The 13709-nt window shown below is 48.6% G+C and overlaps 1 protein-coding gene across 1 annotated transcript; it reads left to right on the forward strand.

Annotated features, from left to right (window-relative positions):
• The first annotated feature begins 621 nt into the window (after nucleotides 1–621).
• Nucleotides 622–1919, forward strand: LOC120822693 (olfactory receptor 2AT4-like). Its single transcript, XM_040182535.2, has one exon. The coding sequence runs from the start codon at nucleotides 840–842 to the stop codon at nucleotides 1848–1850; it is 1011 nt and encodes a 336-aa protein (XP_040038469.2). The 5' UTR covers nucleotides 622–839; the 3' UTR covers nucleotides 1851–1919.
• The last annotated feature ends 11790 nt before the right edge of the window (nucleotides 1920–13709 follow it).

The raw sequence follows: 13709 nt of genomic DNA on the forward strand, positions 1-13709 counted from the left end.
CTGAACCCCCTCACCACTGGTTACTACCCAGCCAAAAAGAAAGGTAAAACATAGTGAAAAGACAACCAATAGAAGCTTAGCAGAGACGGTATGAATTTCTATATTTGCTGATGAGCAAAATAGGAGTACAGAAATGCTGAAAACATGTTAAAGGTTATTTAAGAACATTGTCTAATTATAGTTTGTCCACCAGAGAGCATTTGCATGCAGTCAGTAGATATCTTAGTCACTGGCGTATCGTTTATTTAATAAAATCTTAAAGGACAATCATTTGCTTTGCGATATATATATATATATATTTATACTGTACATATGAGAGAGAGAGAGAGAGAGAGAGGGAGAGATACTTTCATGTAACAATTTTTCTGACTTAAATATATGTATATTTTGATCATTCAAATTATTCAAAACAATCCTCAGTTTTGTTTTGATTGATCAATTATTGCATCAATAGAGTCTTGTTAAATGATGTCCCCTGAGCAACAGCTGAAAGCTTTATCTCAAGAGATCAATGAGGAACGTATATTTTTCACCGTACACAGTTCAGACACATGGACATCGGTTTGTTGCTCTTAGACTCAGCATCAAATCAAGCTGCTGCTGAACAACCACTGAGAGAACATCAGGTACGACGCTTATGCTGATTGTTTTTTAGCACATGTAGATATATGTGAACTTACTGGTGTTGCATATTGCTATGTTTTCATGTGCTTAGTCAAGAGGAAGAACATTTATTCATGTGTTTTATTGTCACTGTTGAGGTTTAATGTGTAATAACTTGATTTCACTGTTCTGTAGACTGTGGAGCTTTTAAGCAGAGGCCTTCCTCCAGTTCAACTATGACTTTTCTCAGGACTTCTTTAAACAACTCTCTCATCATTCGTCCTCCAGGCTTCTACATAGTCGGATTTGAGACATTACCCTTCATTAGTGTCTACTTCATCTTTCTATCGTTTGTTTACGTGGTTACAGTGATGTTCAACAGTTTGGTGATCTATGTCATTGCTTTCAATCACTGCTTACATTCTCCAAAATTTCTGGCTGTGATCAACCTCGCAGTAATTGATATAGTCCTCAACACGACTACTATTCCTGGCATGGTAAAGATATTCCTCGTTAAGGACAATTTCATTCCATTCAACTTGTGTTTGGTACAAATGTTCTCCTACTATTGTTTTGCATCTATGGAGTCATTTGCACTTGCTATACTTGCCTACGACAGGTTGATTGCAATATGTTTCCCTTTACGTCACAACTCAGTCAACACTTTGCAGAGCATGTCTTGTATTATTGGCTTTACTTGGTCTTTTTCTGTGGGAGTAATAGCATTTTCAACAGGTATAATGACTCAGCTCTCATTTTGTAAATCTGTCAGAGTGTTCAGCTATTTCTGTGACTATGCACCTGTGTTCAGACTTGCCTGTAACGATTACGCAATGCAGTGGTCTGCAGCCTCTTTTCTCTCCTTCATGATACTCGGAGGACCCTTTGTTTTTATCATCCTGTCTTATGTCACTATCCTGGTGACAGTGTTTAGAATGAAATCTTTGGACAGTCGAGTTAAAGCTCTTGCCACTTGCACTGAGCATGTCATCCTTGTTGCTGTATTTTATGTTCCTATCATCACTATTTTCACTCTTGGGTTTTATCTGCGTCTGACTGACCCGGACCAGCGTGTGCTTAGCCTGTCGCTGGCCTCTTGCATCCCACCCTGCATCAATCCAATAGTCTATTCTTTGAAAACCAAAGAGATCAAAATGAGAGCCGTGGCCCTTATGAGAAGAAATGTCATCGGTACGGACCAACGTAAGAGGAAACCTTTGAGGGTTAAAAAGTCTTTCAGGCTCTAACAACATGGGTGTTTTTGTTCCCACATCGGTTTCTATTGGAATAGGTTTAATAAAGCCGCTGTGACTTTACACATGTCCTGTCTTAGTCTGTTACCCTTTAACTTAACCTAAACACAACCTATAATAATATAATAACAAAACAATAATTTGTCTCTGCTATGGATACAACAATACCCGGGTCAAGGCCCTTAGACTATTACTGCAGTAAGAACTATTGTTAACGGGAGGGAAACACTGAGGAGAACGGACTTAAACACAGGATCCACATGTAGCTTTTACAGCTTGAAAATGACTAAGTATTGTCTACTTAACCCCTAAAACTGAAACTAATCTTTAAGTGTCCCATCTGGATATTTTAATCAACACCCTCTGCAAAGAATGTACATGACTTCATTTTTGTTCAGAAAATAAAATACATTTAAGTCCATATATGTGAAGTATGATCCGCAGGAAGAAGAATCCTTTGAGTGTGTTTGTAGTGAAAAGACAATTTGTGATTCATCAACCAATAGAAGCTTAGCAGATACTGTTTGTATTAATTTATATATTTGCTGATAAGCGAAATGGGAGTACAGACATGTTAAAGGTCATTTAAGAACATTGTGTTATTATAGTTTGTCCACCAGATAGCATTTGCATGCAGTCAGTACATATCTTGGTCACTGGTGTATTGTTCATTTAACAGAATCTTAAATGACAATCATTTTTTCTTGCACTATGAGGTGTCTGTGATCTTCTATGAACGATGTCAAGCTTCACCACTATAACATGAGCTAGTGACTCCAAAGAGCACTAAGTATTTAGATGACAGTCAACGTTTTCTTTGTGAGAAATTACAAAGTCCGTCAGAAAGGAGGATGTCACAACAAAGGTAATCAAAATTAAAAGTGTGAATTCACGTCAGTGATTTAAACACCAAAAAAGGCCTAAACATTAATAAATCATAAACTTTGGGACAACAAAATAAGATATTTAGTCAGTCAGAGGATGTTGAATTTGAGACTTTTCACCTGATTTATGAAAAAAAAAGCGCCAGAGGAGATTCAGGCTCTCTTTTGTCTTGCGACCCATCTTACGTTAGTGCCTGCGGGCAATCTCATGAAACCATCCCTCATCAGGGATTTCTCCAACGTTTTCCTGAGCATGCTGGGGCTCGGTCAGGGGGGGAGGGGTACTGTGACGACTCGGAGAGACGGATAAGACTAACTTCCTGTTTTATTCTTGTAACCACTGCACTTCCTGTATATAGTCGCTCTTTTTTGACAAATTGCTCACTACTGTTTGAACTGAATCCTTTATCCTATACGTCACAGAGAGAGCAAGGGTGACCACAGTCATTACCCACTTGACTGGCAGAGCTCGGGAATGGGCCACAGCTGAATGGGCTAAACAGTCACCGATCTGCCAGACATACGCAGATTTTTCATCGGGCCCTGCCCATGGAGAACACCACGAGGTTACAGTTGCCCGAGGCGGTGCGTCAGCAAGTGCTGTCTTTATTGAGCCGATGCAGTTGTCCTGTACCGCGGCGAGCGACAACGCCGGTTCAAAGAGGGGAGTTGCTTTTACTGTGGACAACCTGGCCATCTCCTAGCCCATTGCCCAGTAAAAGACAGGGCTCATCAGTAGATCGGAGAATACTGGTGAGCTCCGCCATGTCCGAACCTCCAAAATCCAGACCTCTTACTCGTGCCCGGGTGGTCACCGCTACCCAGTCACTGAGTCTGTCAGTCTTCATGGACTCTGGGGCTGACGCCAGCTTTATGGACTACAGTTTGCCTAAGGAACTAGGGCTGACTACGGAGCCCCTTCCTCAACCCCTTGTGGCTAACTCACTGGTCCTCCATAGACTGCTCGAGAATCATCTCTACGTCAAGGCAGAGAAGTGCGTATTTCATGTCCCAGAGATGTCATTCCTGGGCTTTATTGTGTCCTCAGGGGGTGTGCGGATCAACCCTGCAACCCTGCAACCTGAACTCGCAAGCAATTGCAGAGTTTGCTGGGGTTTGCTAATGTGTCAGTATGCAGTGATTAGTCCTAATAACTTTCAGCTGTGTCTGGACCACAGCCAATCGCTGCATGACAATGGGGTATAAATCAGGAATCAGGAAACATTTATTACCAAAATATGCCAAACATACAAGGAATTTGTCTTGGCGGTTGGTGTGCGACAGTAGACAATGTGACAATAGACAAAAGACAGCAGTGCACAAGTAATAAAATAAAGTAAAATTAAATGCTAATGCAATGGGTTAGTATAATAAGGCTATGGGTTAGTATAAAACAAGGGAATAAAGTTAAACATTTTAAATATTAAAGTTTAAAAAAGATATATTAAGCATAAAGTGCACTAACGAACAAGTAACAAAGTGACGAGTGACGACAAAGTGATGAATTACAGTTAAAGTGACATGTGCAGTGTGAAGGGGAGTGACCGGTGGAATGTTATATGTCAGTCAGTCAGTGGGGGGACAGGGCTCTGTTGATGAACCCGACTGCCGACGGGAAGAAACTGTTCGTGTGGCGGGAGGTCTTAGTCCTGATGGACCTCAGCCTCCTGCCAGATGGAAGGGGCACAAACAGTTTTTGTCCGGGGTGAAAGGCGGCTTCAGAGCACCTGTCTGCATTTCATTTGCCAAAGGCTCGGGTTACAACACATCCTGGGGTCTTTCCCGCTGCTCTGTGTGGTGACAGGTAGGCTGTCGCCAGCAACTGTATTCCCTCCCACGTTGTCCGTCCAGTGCTCATTTAAGTGTCTTTTGTGTCCCAGAAGCTCACTGGTATGGCTGCATACTATTCTCCAACTGATGCACTTAATGTCTGCCGTTGGTAATTCTCGTGGTAGCGTCGATCCCTCCGACCCACGCTGATTGTCTGAAGCGGCCTGACCGGTATGTAGCGCAGTGGCTTTAGCTCCCTCCTCCAGCTATAGTAAGGCTCTATGTCTGTTTTCCTCTGCAGGGCAAGGATCATTGAGCATCAGCTCTACACCCGCTAACCTGCCAGAGACCACTGCTGCTTTGCCTTTTGGCTAAACTGCTTTGCTTTTCCTTCGTTAAACTCACCCTGTTCGGGTTTGCTTTGTTAAATTAACCCTGTTGCTTTGCCTTTTGGCTAAACTGCTTGCCTTGTGTTGGTTAAAGTAACCCCGTTTGGGTCTGCCTTACTTTTAGCTGTGTTTACCCTGTTTGAGTTTGCTTTGTTTTGGCCTCCTAACTGGGTCAAGACACATTTTAACTGTGTACGAGAGACAGGCCTTACTTATTTGTTTGGATCCTTTGTTATTTGTCTGTTTGTTTGTCAATTTGTTGTTGTTTTGTGATTTTGTTAAGTTTTGGATAAGCCGTTTGTCGGTGTTTTATTAGTATAGTTTTGGTTAACTAATTATTTTCTTTCTGTTTTGGTTCAGTTTCTTATTTTAAACCGGTTGCTCTCATCTTCCCCCCCCATTCAGGTGCTGAGTCTGCGGTGGTGGATTGGTGTCCCAGGTGGTGGTGTCCCTCTTATGTTATGTTTTTGCATGTTTGAGTTTGCTTCACTTTTAGTTGTTTCACGTGTGGTGCTTCTAGGGTCCCCTTTTATTTGGACAGTCCATCATCGTAAGTCTCGGCCCTGATTGGTTCCCCCGTTGCTTGTCCCAGAGTGAAGAGGTTTTTTTACCGTTGTTTTAAACTGTGAATTTAATAAAATTACATTGTGTTTTAGATTAAATCTCTGCCTCATTTGCAACGAACCTGAGTGCCTTCCCTTAGTTTTGTTTGGAAGATTTAAAACAATTCCCTGGGTGTGTCACGGTGTGGTTCACTTCCTGTCTTATTTTGTAGTTTTCTGCCACTCGTGTCCCTGGGTAACTTCACTTCCTGCCTTGTCCTGTCATCCCCTGTGATCGTCTAATAGCTTCCACCTGTGTCTAATCACCTGCACCTCCCTTGTGTATTTAAGCCGTGTGTCTCTTGTGTCACTTGTCGCGTCATTGTTTTTCGTCGTGGATGTTTGTAGTTCCTGTCTGCCGTTTTTCCCCTGGTTCCTGTGTGTTTTTGCCCCTTGGCCTTTTGCTTTTGCCTTTTTGACAATTAAAGTCTTTTGCTTTCCAAGAAGTCTGCGTTTGAGTCCTGCCTCCTCCACGCATCCTTGACAGGGTGGCGTTGTCTGGCAACATTATAATATTTGAATTGCCCTCACCCATCACGACATTATAATATTTGAATTGCCCTGCAGAGTGTCAAGCTGGCCCTAGAGGAGTGGAGGCACTGACTAGAGGGGACCGAGCATCCGTTTTTGGTCTGCACTGACCACAGGAACCTGGAGTACATCAGATCAGCTAAGAGACTACTCCAAACAAACCAGGTGGGCCTTATTCTTTACCCATTTCAACTTCTTTCTTATTGTTCAGGATCCAAGAACACGAAACTGGATGCCCTTTCCAGACTATTTGACCTGGACGCTCCATTGACCGCACCTTCCACCATTTTGCCCCCTTTTTGCACAGTTGAGGCAGTAACATGGGCAGTCGAGGAAGAGGTCAAGGGTGCTCTCAAGAGGGTAAGAGTTCCCAAGGGTTGCCCACCTAACCGCCTATTTGTTTCCAAGTCGCTTTGGTCTCGGGTCATCCACTGGGGACATACCTCAACTTACCTGCCACCCAGGCAGCGGTCAAACCCTGAGTTTTCAACAGCAACGGTTCTGGTGACCCGCCATGATCAAGGATGTGAGAGTATGTTGCCGCGTGCCCTGTCTGTTCCCAGAGCAAGGCCTCTCATCGCCCGCCCAGCTTACTCCAGCCTTTTCCCACCCCTCGGCGGCCATGGTCCCATATCTCCATTGATTTCGTCACTGGTCTCCCAGCCTCTGAAGGTAATACAGTCATTGATCGGTTTTCTAAGATTGCCCACTTCATCCCCCTGAGTAAATTACCCTCCGCCAAGGAGACTGCGGAGGCTCTCCTGTCTAACGTTTTTTGGCTACACTGTCTCCCGCAGGACGTTGTTTCCGACCGTGGCCCGCAGTTCACGTCGCACTTTTGGAAGGAGTTTTGCTCCCTGGTTGGGGCCACGGCCAGCCTATCATCTGGGTATCACCCCCAGTCCAATGGCTGGACAGAGCGATACAACGAGGAGATGGAGACGGGATTACGTTGCATAGTCCCGCAGAACCCCACGGCATGGAGTAAGCCTCTCATTTTGATTGAATATGCCCATAACTCATTGTCCGTTTCTTACCACAGGTTTTTCGCCCTTCCAGTGCGTGTATGGCTATCAGCCCCAACCTGGAGGGGGAGGTTTCGGTTCCTTTGGCCCATGCCCTTGTCCGCAGGTGCTACCGCACCTTGAAAAAAGCGCGGTGCGCCCTAATTTGTACAACGGCGCAGTACCAGAGGCAGGATAACCAACATCAGAGTCCTGCCCCCCATGAACCGGACAAAGGACTTACCTCTTCGGGTGGAGTCTCTGAAGTACATTGGCCCATATCCAATCATCAGGGTGATCAACCTGGCAGCTGTCTGTCTTCGCCTCCCCAAAACCATAAGGATTCACCCAACGTTCAATGTTTCCCGTGGCAAGCAGTCGAGGAGAGTCCACTGGTCCCATCCTCCAGACCCCTCCGCACCCCTGACTCATCGACGGGAGTCCCGTGCATACCGTGAGGCGACTGTTGGCAGTCTGACGGAAGGGTAGGGGTTGCCTACCCTTAGTGGACTGGGTGCGGTATGCCCCAGAGGAGAGGTCATGGGAACCTGCAGGCAATATCATGGACCCATCACTCATCAGGGATTTCCGTTGATGCTTTCCTGAGTATAACAGTATTTTGTTTCTCGCTCGTTTAGTTTGCAATTACCTCCACCTGTATTTAAGCCCCAGTCCTCAGTGTCAGGTTATTTTGTCCTATCCTGAGTGGCATGTCCGTAGTAAAGTATTCCCGGTGTTTGTTTATTGCCAGGCCCTTTTTTCCTTTTTTTTTTTTTTTTTTAAATTTATTTCGAGAGCGTGTGAAGTCTGCTTGTGCCTGTGCTGCCTTTTTGTTTGTCTCGTACCATTGATTCTGCAAGTAAAAAGTTCTAAACCTGGACAGACGTTTGTGTTTGCCTTCTTGGTCTGCGCCTGAGTCTTGACCCCACAGTTAGTTAATAGGTGCATTAGAGATTATTCATTTCAAATTTAAGCGTTAAAGGTTGTGTTACTGCAAAGGTTACCAAGCAGCATCCACTGGTGATTGCATCATAAACTGGGCTCATTAGAACAACTGTGTTCCGTCTCACCAATGATAAACTCACAATGGTGGTGTAACACCCAGACTGGGGATTTTGGCCACAAAGTGATTCCTGTGTATCTTCTGTCAATCACCCTTCTCTCTCATTTCAGACACCGCCTACCTGTATGCCGCCGCCCCCGTGATTACAAAGCCCCACCCTTATTGGTTACACCTGTGTCTCATTCCCCTGTGTATTTAGCCCTTGCCGACACATGGCTCTGTGCCAGTTTGTCTCTTGTCTCCCATGAGCTTACCAGCGATATCCTCCAGTGTGCCTTCCCGTGTTTTGAACCTTTTCTGTCCACCCGTAACCCTTTGCCTGCCGACTTGGATTTATCTGCCGCCTCTGCCTGATTACCCGTGTACCGAACCTCCGCCTGGATTAAAGACAAGAATTGCTTCTAACTACCTCGTGTCAAGTCTGCTTTTGATTCCAGGTCCTTGTGGCCCTAGCTTCCCTGACAGTACAAACTGGCCAACATGGAATCAGCGGACCCAGATTCCCTCCGTCAGGCTGTCGCCTCACAGGGTACCCTCGTGGAGCACCACGACCAACTTCTCCGAGGGATGATGGAGTCTCTTCGAGCTCTTTCTGCGGAGGTGAACCAGCTGGGACAGCAGCTTCGTCAAGCCGCCCCGCAGCCACCCCCCCCAGCCCCAGAGGCGGCTACTCCTCCTTTGCAATCTGCCCGACCCACCTTTTGCTCCCAGGAGCCAAATGTGCCTGCACCGGAGCGCTACGCCGGAGACCTGGGAACATGCAAGTCTTTTTTGATGCAGTGCTCATTAGTCTTTGACCAACAGCCTTCGAGATATGTCACTGATAGAGCTAAGGTTGCCTTCATGATGGGCTGCATGACTGGGAGGGCGTTGGCCTGGGCTACCAGCATATGGGAGAGCCAGTCTCCTATACTCTCTTCATATCAGTGCTTCTCAGATGAAATGCGTAGAGTTTTTGATCACCCAGTTAGAGGCAAAGACGTTGCTTCACGCCTACTCTCTCTAAGACAGGGGTCCCGCAGCGTGGCAGAGTTCGCAATCGACTTCAGAACCATAGCGCAAGGGTCCGGGTGGTCCGATGCGTCACTCCAGGGGGTTTTTCTCAGAGGACTTAACAACCCAGTGAGGGAGGAGTTAGCATTGAGGGATGATTCCGAGAGTCTTGAGGCCTTAACCGCCCTTGCTGTAAGGTTAGAGAGCCGCCTAGGTGAGTTCAAGAGAGAGAGACCTAGCCGCCTGTTTAACTCACCAGCCTCCCGCTCACCCCCTCCCCCACCCCCTAGGAGACATGGCACAGGTCTCAACTGGAACTCGCTCCACAGCGATCCCACTACTGACTCACATGCTCGACACCAGACTTCTCCCGATCACCCCGCACTCCACCACCCAGCCGAGGAACCCATGCAACTCGGGAGGACCAGGTTGACCCCCGAGGAGCGGCAGCGTCGCCTGCGGGACGGTAGATGCATCTACTGTGGCCAGAGGGGCCACCTCATCGCCTCCTGTCCACTAAAAGATCAGGCTCACCAGTGAGGAGGACGTCACTGGTGAGCCGTACCACACTGTCCGTAAGTCCGCCTCGGGTTCTTCCCAGAGTTTCCATCTCCTCTCAAACCGCCTTTCTCAGTCAGAGAGTGCTGGTGGACAACCTGATGGACAGCGGATTGGGATTAGAGAGGCATCCTCTCCCGAAGCCCCTGGAAGCTAGTGCCCTCGATGGGCGCCTACTCTGTAGAGTCACTCACCACACATCCCCTGTGCAGTTAACCTTCCCGGACCACCACACAGAGACTATTTGCTTCCACGTGTTCCAGTCCTCGCAACACCCCCTCATTCTGGGCTTTCCCTGGCTGTCCCAACACAACCCCCATATGGACTGGTCTTCGGGGACAGTGATTGCATGGAGGAGGGAGTGTTCGACGCGATGCTTTTCCACGACACCGTCTCAAACCACCCCACTATCTGCGCCGCAACAGCTGCCGCCATTGGACTCAGACTACCCGGACCTTTCCAGGGTACCGGCATGTTACCACGACCTTAAGGAGGTATTTAATAAGGCCCGAGCCACTTCTCTGCCTCCACATCGGGAGTATGATTGCGCCATTGATCTGCTCCCAGGATCATCTCCTCCTAGAGGGAGAATTTATTCCCTGTCTGCACCTGAGACACAGGCTATGAAGGATTACGTAACCTCCTCGTTGGCGGCGGGCTTAATCAGACCTTCATCATCCCCAGCGGGTGCAGGGTTTTTTTTTGTCAGCAAGAAGGACAAGACACTGCGCCCCTGTATCGATTACAGGGGATTAAACAACATCACAGTCAAGAACAGGTACCCTCTGCCCCTTATTTCGTCAGCATTCGATTTGCTACAAGGGGCCAAGATCTTTACTAAGCTCGACTTGAGAAATGCCTATCATTTGGTCAGGATTAGGGAGGGAGACGAATGGAAGACTGCTTTCAACACTCCCAGGGGGCATTACGAGTATCTGGTGATGCCTTTCGGACTAACTAATGCTCCAGCTGTTTTTCAGGCTCTGGCGAATGACGTCCTCCGAGACCTGCTCAACATTTCTGTGTTCGTATATCTGGATGACATTCTGATCTTCTCCCCCGACGAAGAGACCCACCGGATGCATGTTAGGCAGGTTCTCCAGCGGCTCCTTGACCATCAGCTATTTGTGAAGGCGGAGAAATGTGAGTTTCACGTATCTACCGTTTCGTTCCTGGGGTTCATTGTGTCGGAGGGCAAAGTGCAGATGGAGCCAGGGAAGGTGGCGGCAGTCACAGGCTGGCCCACTCCCAGCGATCGCAAGGCGGTCCAACGATTTTTGGGTTTCGCCAATTTTTATAGGAGGTTCATTAGGAACTTTAGTTCAGTAGCTGCCCCGCTGCATGCACTAACATCTTCTGTGGTCAAGTTCCAGTGGAACCCTGACGCCGACGCTGCCTTCAAACACCTCAAGAAGGCATTCACCTCGGCCCCGATACTTATCCTCCCCAACCCTAATCAGCAGTTTGTGGTGGAGGTTGACGCCTCAGACGTGGGAGTGGGAGCAATACTTTCCCAAAGATCAGAGAAGGATGACAAGCTGCATCCTTGCGCCTTCCTCTCCCGGAGCCTTTCTCCTGCTGAGAGGAACTACGACATTGGGGACCGGGAACTGCTAGCAGTCAAGGTAGCCCTGGAGGAGTGGCGGCACTGGCTGGAGGGTGCTGAACACCCATTCCTGGTCTGGACAGACCATAAAAACCTGGAGTATCTGAGGACGGCCAAAAGACTAAACCCTCGTCAAGCCAGGTGGGCGCTTTTCTTTAATAGGTTCAACTTTTCCCTGTCTTATCGCCCAGGCTCTAAGAACGCGAAGCCAGACTCTCTTTCCCGGCTTTTTGACCCTGTCTCCCCACCCAACCCACCCTCCTGCATTCTGCCCTCGTCTTGCCTAGTTGGCGCCGTCACCTGGGACATTGAGGAGAAGGTGAGACAGGCTGCCGCAAGTATCTCTGTTCCTAACGGTTGTCCCCCCAGCAGGCTGTTTGTTCCCCCTTCTCTCCGCTCGCAGGTCATCCATTGGGCCCACTGCGCCCGAATCTCCTGCCATCCCGGAGTTCGGAGGACAATGTTTGTTATAAGACAGCGGTTCTGGTGGCCCGCGATGGAGAGGGAGGTAGGAGAGTACGTGTCGGCTTGCCAGGTGTGTGCAAGCTGTAAGGTCCCTCGACGCTCCCCGGTCGGGCTCCTTCGCCCCCTGCCGGTTCCACATCGCCCCTGGTCCAACATCTCGCTGGATTTCGTCACAGGGCTTCCCCGGTCCGAGGGCAACACCACCGTCCTCACGGTGGTCGACCGGTTCTCTAAGATGGTCCATTTCATTCCCCTGCCTAAGCTGCCCTCCGCCAAGGGAACCGCGGAGGCGGTGCTCTCTCACGTTTTTCGTCTCCATGGTTTCCCTGCAGATGTGGTGTCTGATCGGGGCCCCCAGTTCGTGTCCAAGTTTTGGAAAGAGTTCTGCAGCCTCTTAGGAGCAACGGTCAGTCTATCTTCTGGCTATCACCCGGAATCCAATGGGCAGACTGAGCGTCTGAACCAGGAGCTGGAGACGGGCCTTCGCTGTTTGGTTTCCAAAGACCCAACCTCCTGGTGCAAGAACCTCATCTGGATTGAGTATGCGCACAACACACTCCCTTCTTCGTCTTCGGGCCTCTCCCCGTTCCAGTGTGCCTATGGCTATCAGCCACCCCTGTTTCCTGCCCTAGAGAGGGAGTCCAGGGTGCCCTCGGCGCTGGCCATGGTCCGGCGTTGCCGCCGCACCTGGGACCGAGCCCGCCAGGCCCTCCTCAAGAGCGCTGCACGGTCGAAGAGGATGGCGGATCGACGACGGACCCCAGCCCCTAACTATCGGGTCGGCCAGAGAGTGTGGTTATCTACGCGCGACCTGCCCATTCGTGTGGAGTCCCGCAAGTTGGCGCCAAGGTTCGTTGGCCCCTTCCCCATCTCTAAGGTGATCAACCCTGCGGCCATGAGGCTTAAAATCCCTAGACCTATGAGAGTGCATCCCACTTTTCATGTAGCCCGGTTAAAGCCAGCCATGGAGAGCCACTTGGTCCCTGCCACCAAAGCCCCACCACCCCCCAGACTCATTGATGGCGGACCAACCTACACCGTCAAGCGGCCCTTGGCAGTCCGACGCCGCGGTCGGGGCCTCCAGTATCTGGTAGATTGGGAGGGATACGGGCCAGAGGAGAGGTCGTGGGAGCCAGCTCGCAACATCTTGAGGCCTAACCTCGTCAGGGACTTCCACCTCAAGTTCCCTGATGAGCCTGGGCCGTCTGGTGCCGGCCTTAGGAGGGGGGGTACTGTAACACCCAGACTGGGGATTTTGGCCACAAAGTGATTCCTGTGTATCTTCTGTCAATCACCCTTCTCTCTCATTTCAGACACCGCCTACCTGTATGCCGCCGCCCCCGTGATTACAAAGCCCCACCCTTATTGGTTACACCTGTGTCTCATTCCCCTGTGTATTTAGCCCTTGCCGACACATGGCTCTGTGCCAGTTTGTCTCTTGTCTCCCATGAGCTTACCAGCGATATCCTCCAGTGTGCCTTCCCGTGTTTTGAACCTTTTCTGTCCACCCGTAACCCTTTGCCTGCCGACTTGGATTTATCTGCCGCCTCTGCCTGATTACCCGTGTACCGAACCTCCGCCTGGATTAAAGACAAGAATTGCTTCTAACTACCTCGTGTCAAGTCTGCTTTTGATTCCAGGTCCTTGTGGCCCTAGCTTCCCTGACAGGTGGTACATCACGCCACACATAGCTACTGCAATGAAAGCACATGGGTTTGTTCCCGTTGATTCGCTTAGTACAAATATTTTTCACAAAATGTCATGTATATGCCTACACTTCTGTAATAGAAACACACATTTGATGTGCTATAATCATTCTGTGGACTCAAACTATGGCCTCGTTAATGATGTATGTATCCATAAAAAAGCTTCACAAAGTGCTTCTACTTTTAAATAGTAAAGTACCAAAAAAATCTGAGTCCGTCTAAGTCAGGGACATATTTATTCAACAATTTTTGTTGCTACTAAACCATGTCAGAAGCCATCAG

Source organism: Gasterosteus aculeatus, chromosome 7 (assembly GCF_964276395.1).
Source record: "Gasterosteus aculeatus chromosome 7, fGasAcu3.hap1.1, whole genome shotgun sequence".
In the NCBI taxonomy this organism is placed as follows: Eukaryota; Metazoa; Chordata; class Actinopteri; order Perciformes; family Gasterosteidae; genus Gasterosteus; species Gasterosteus aculeatus.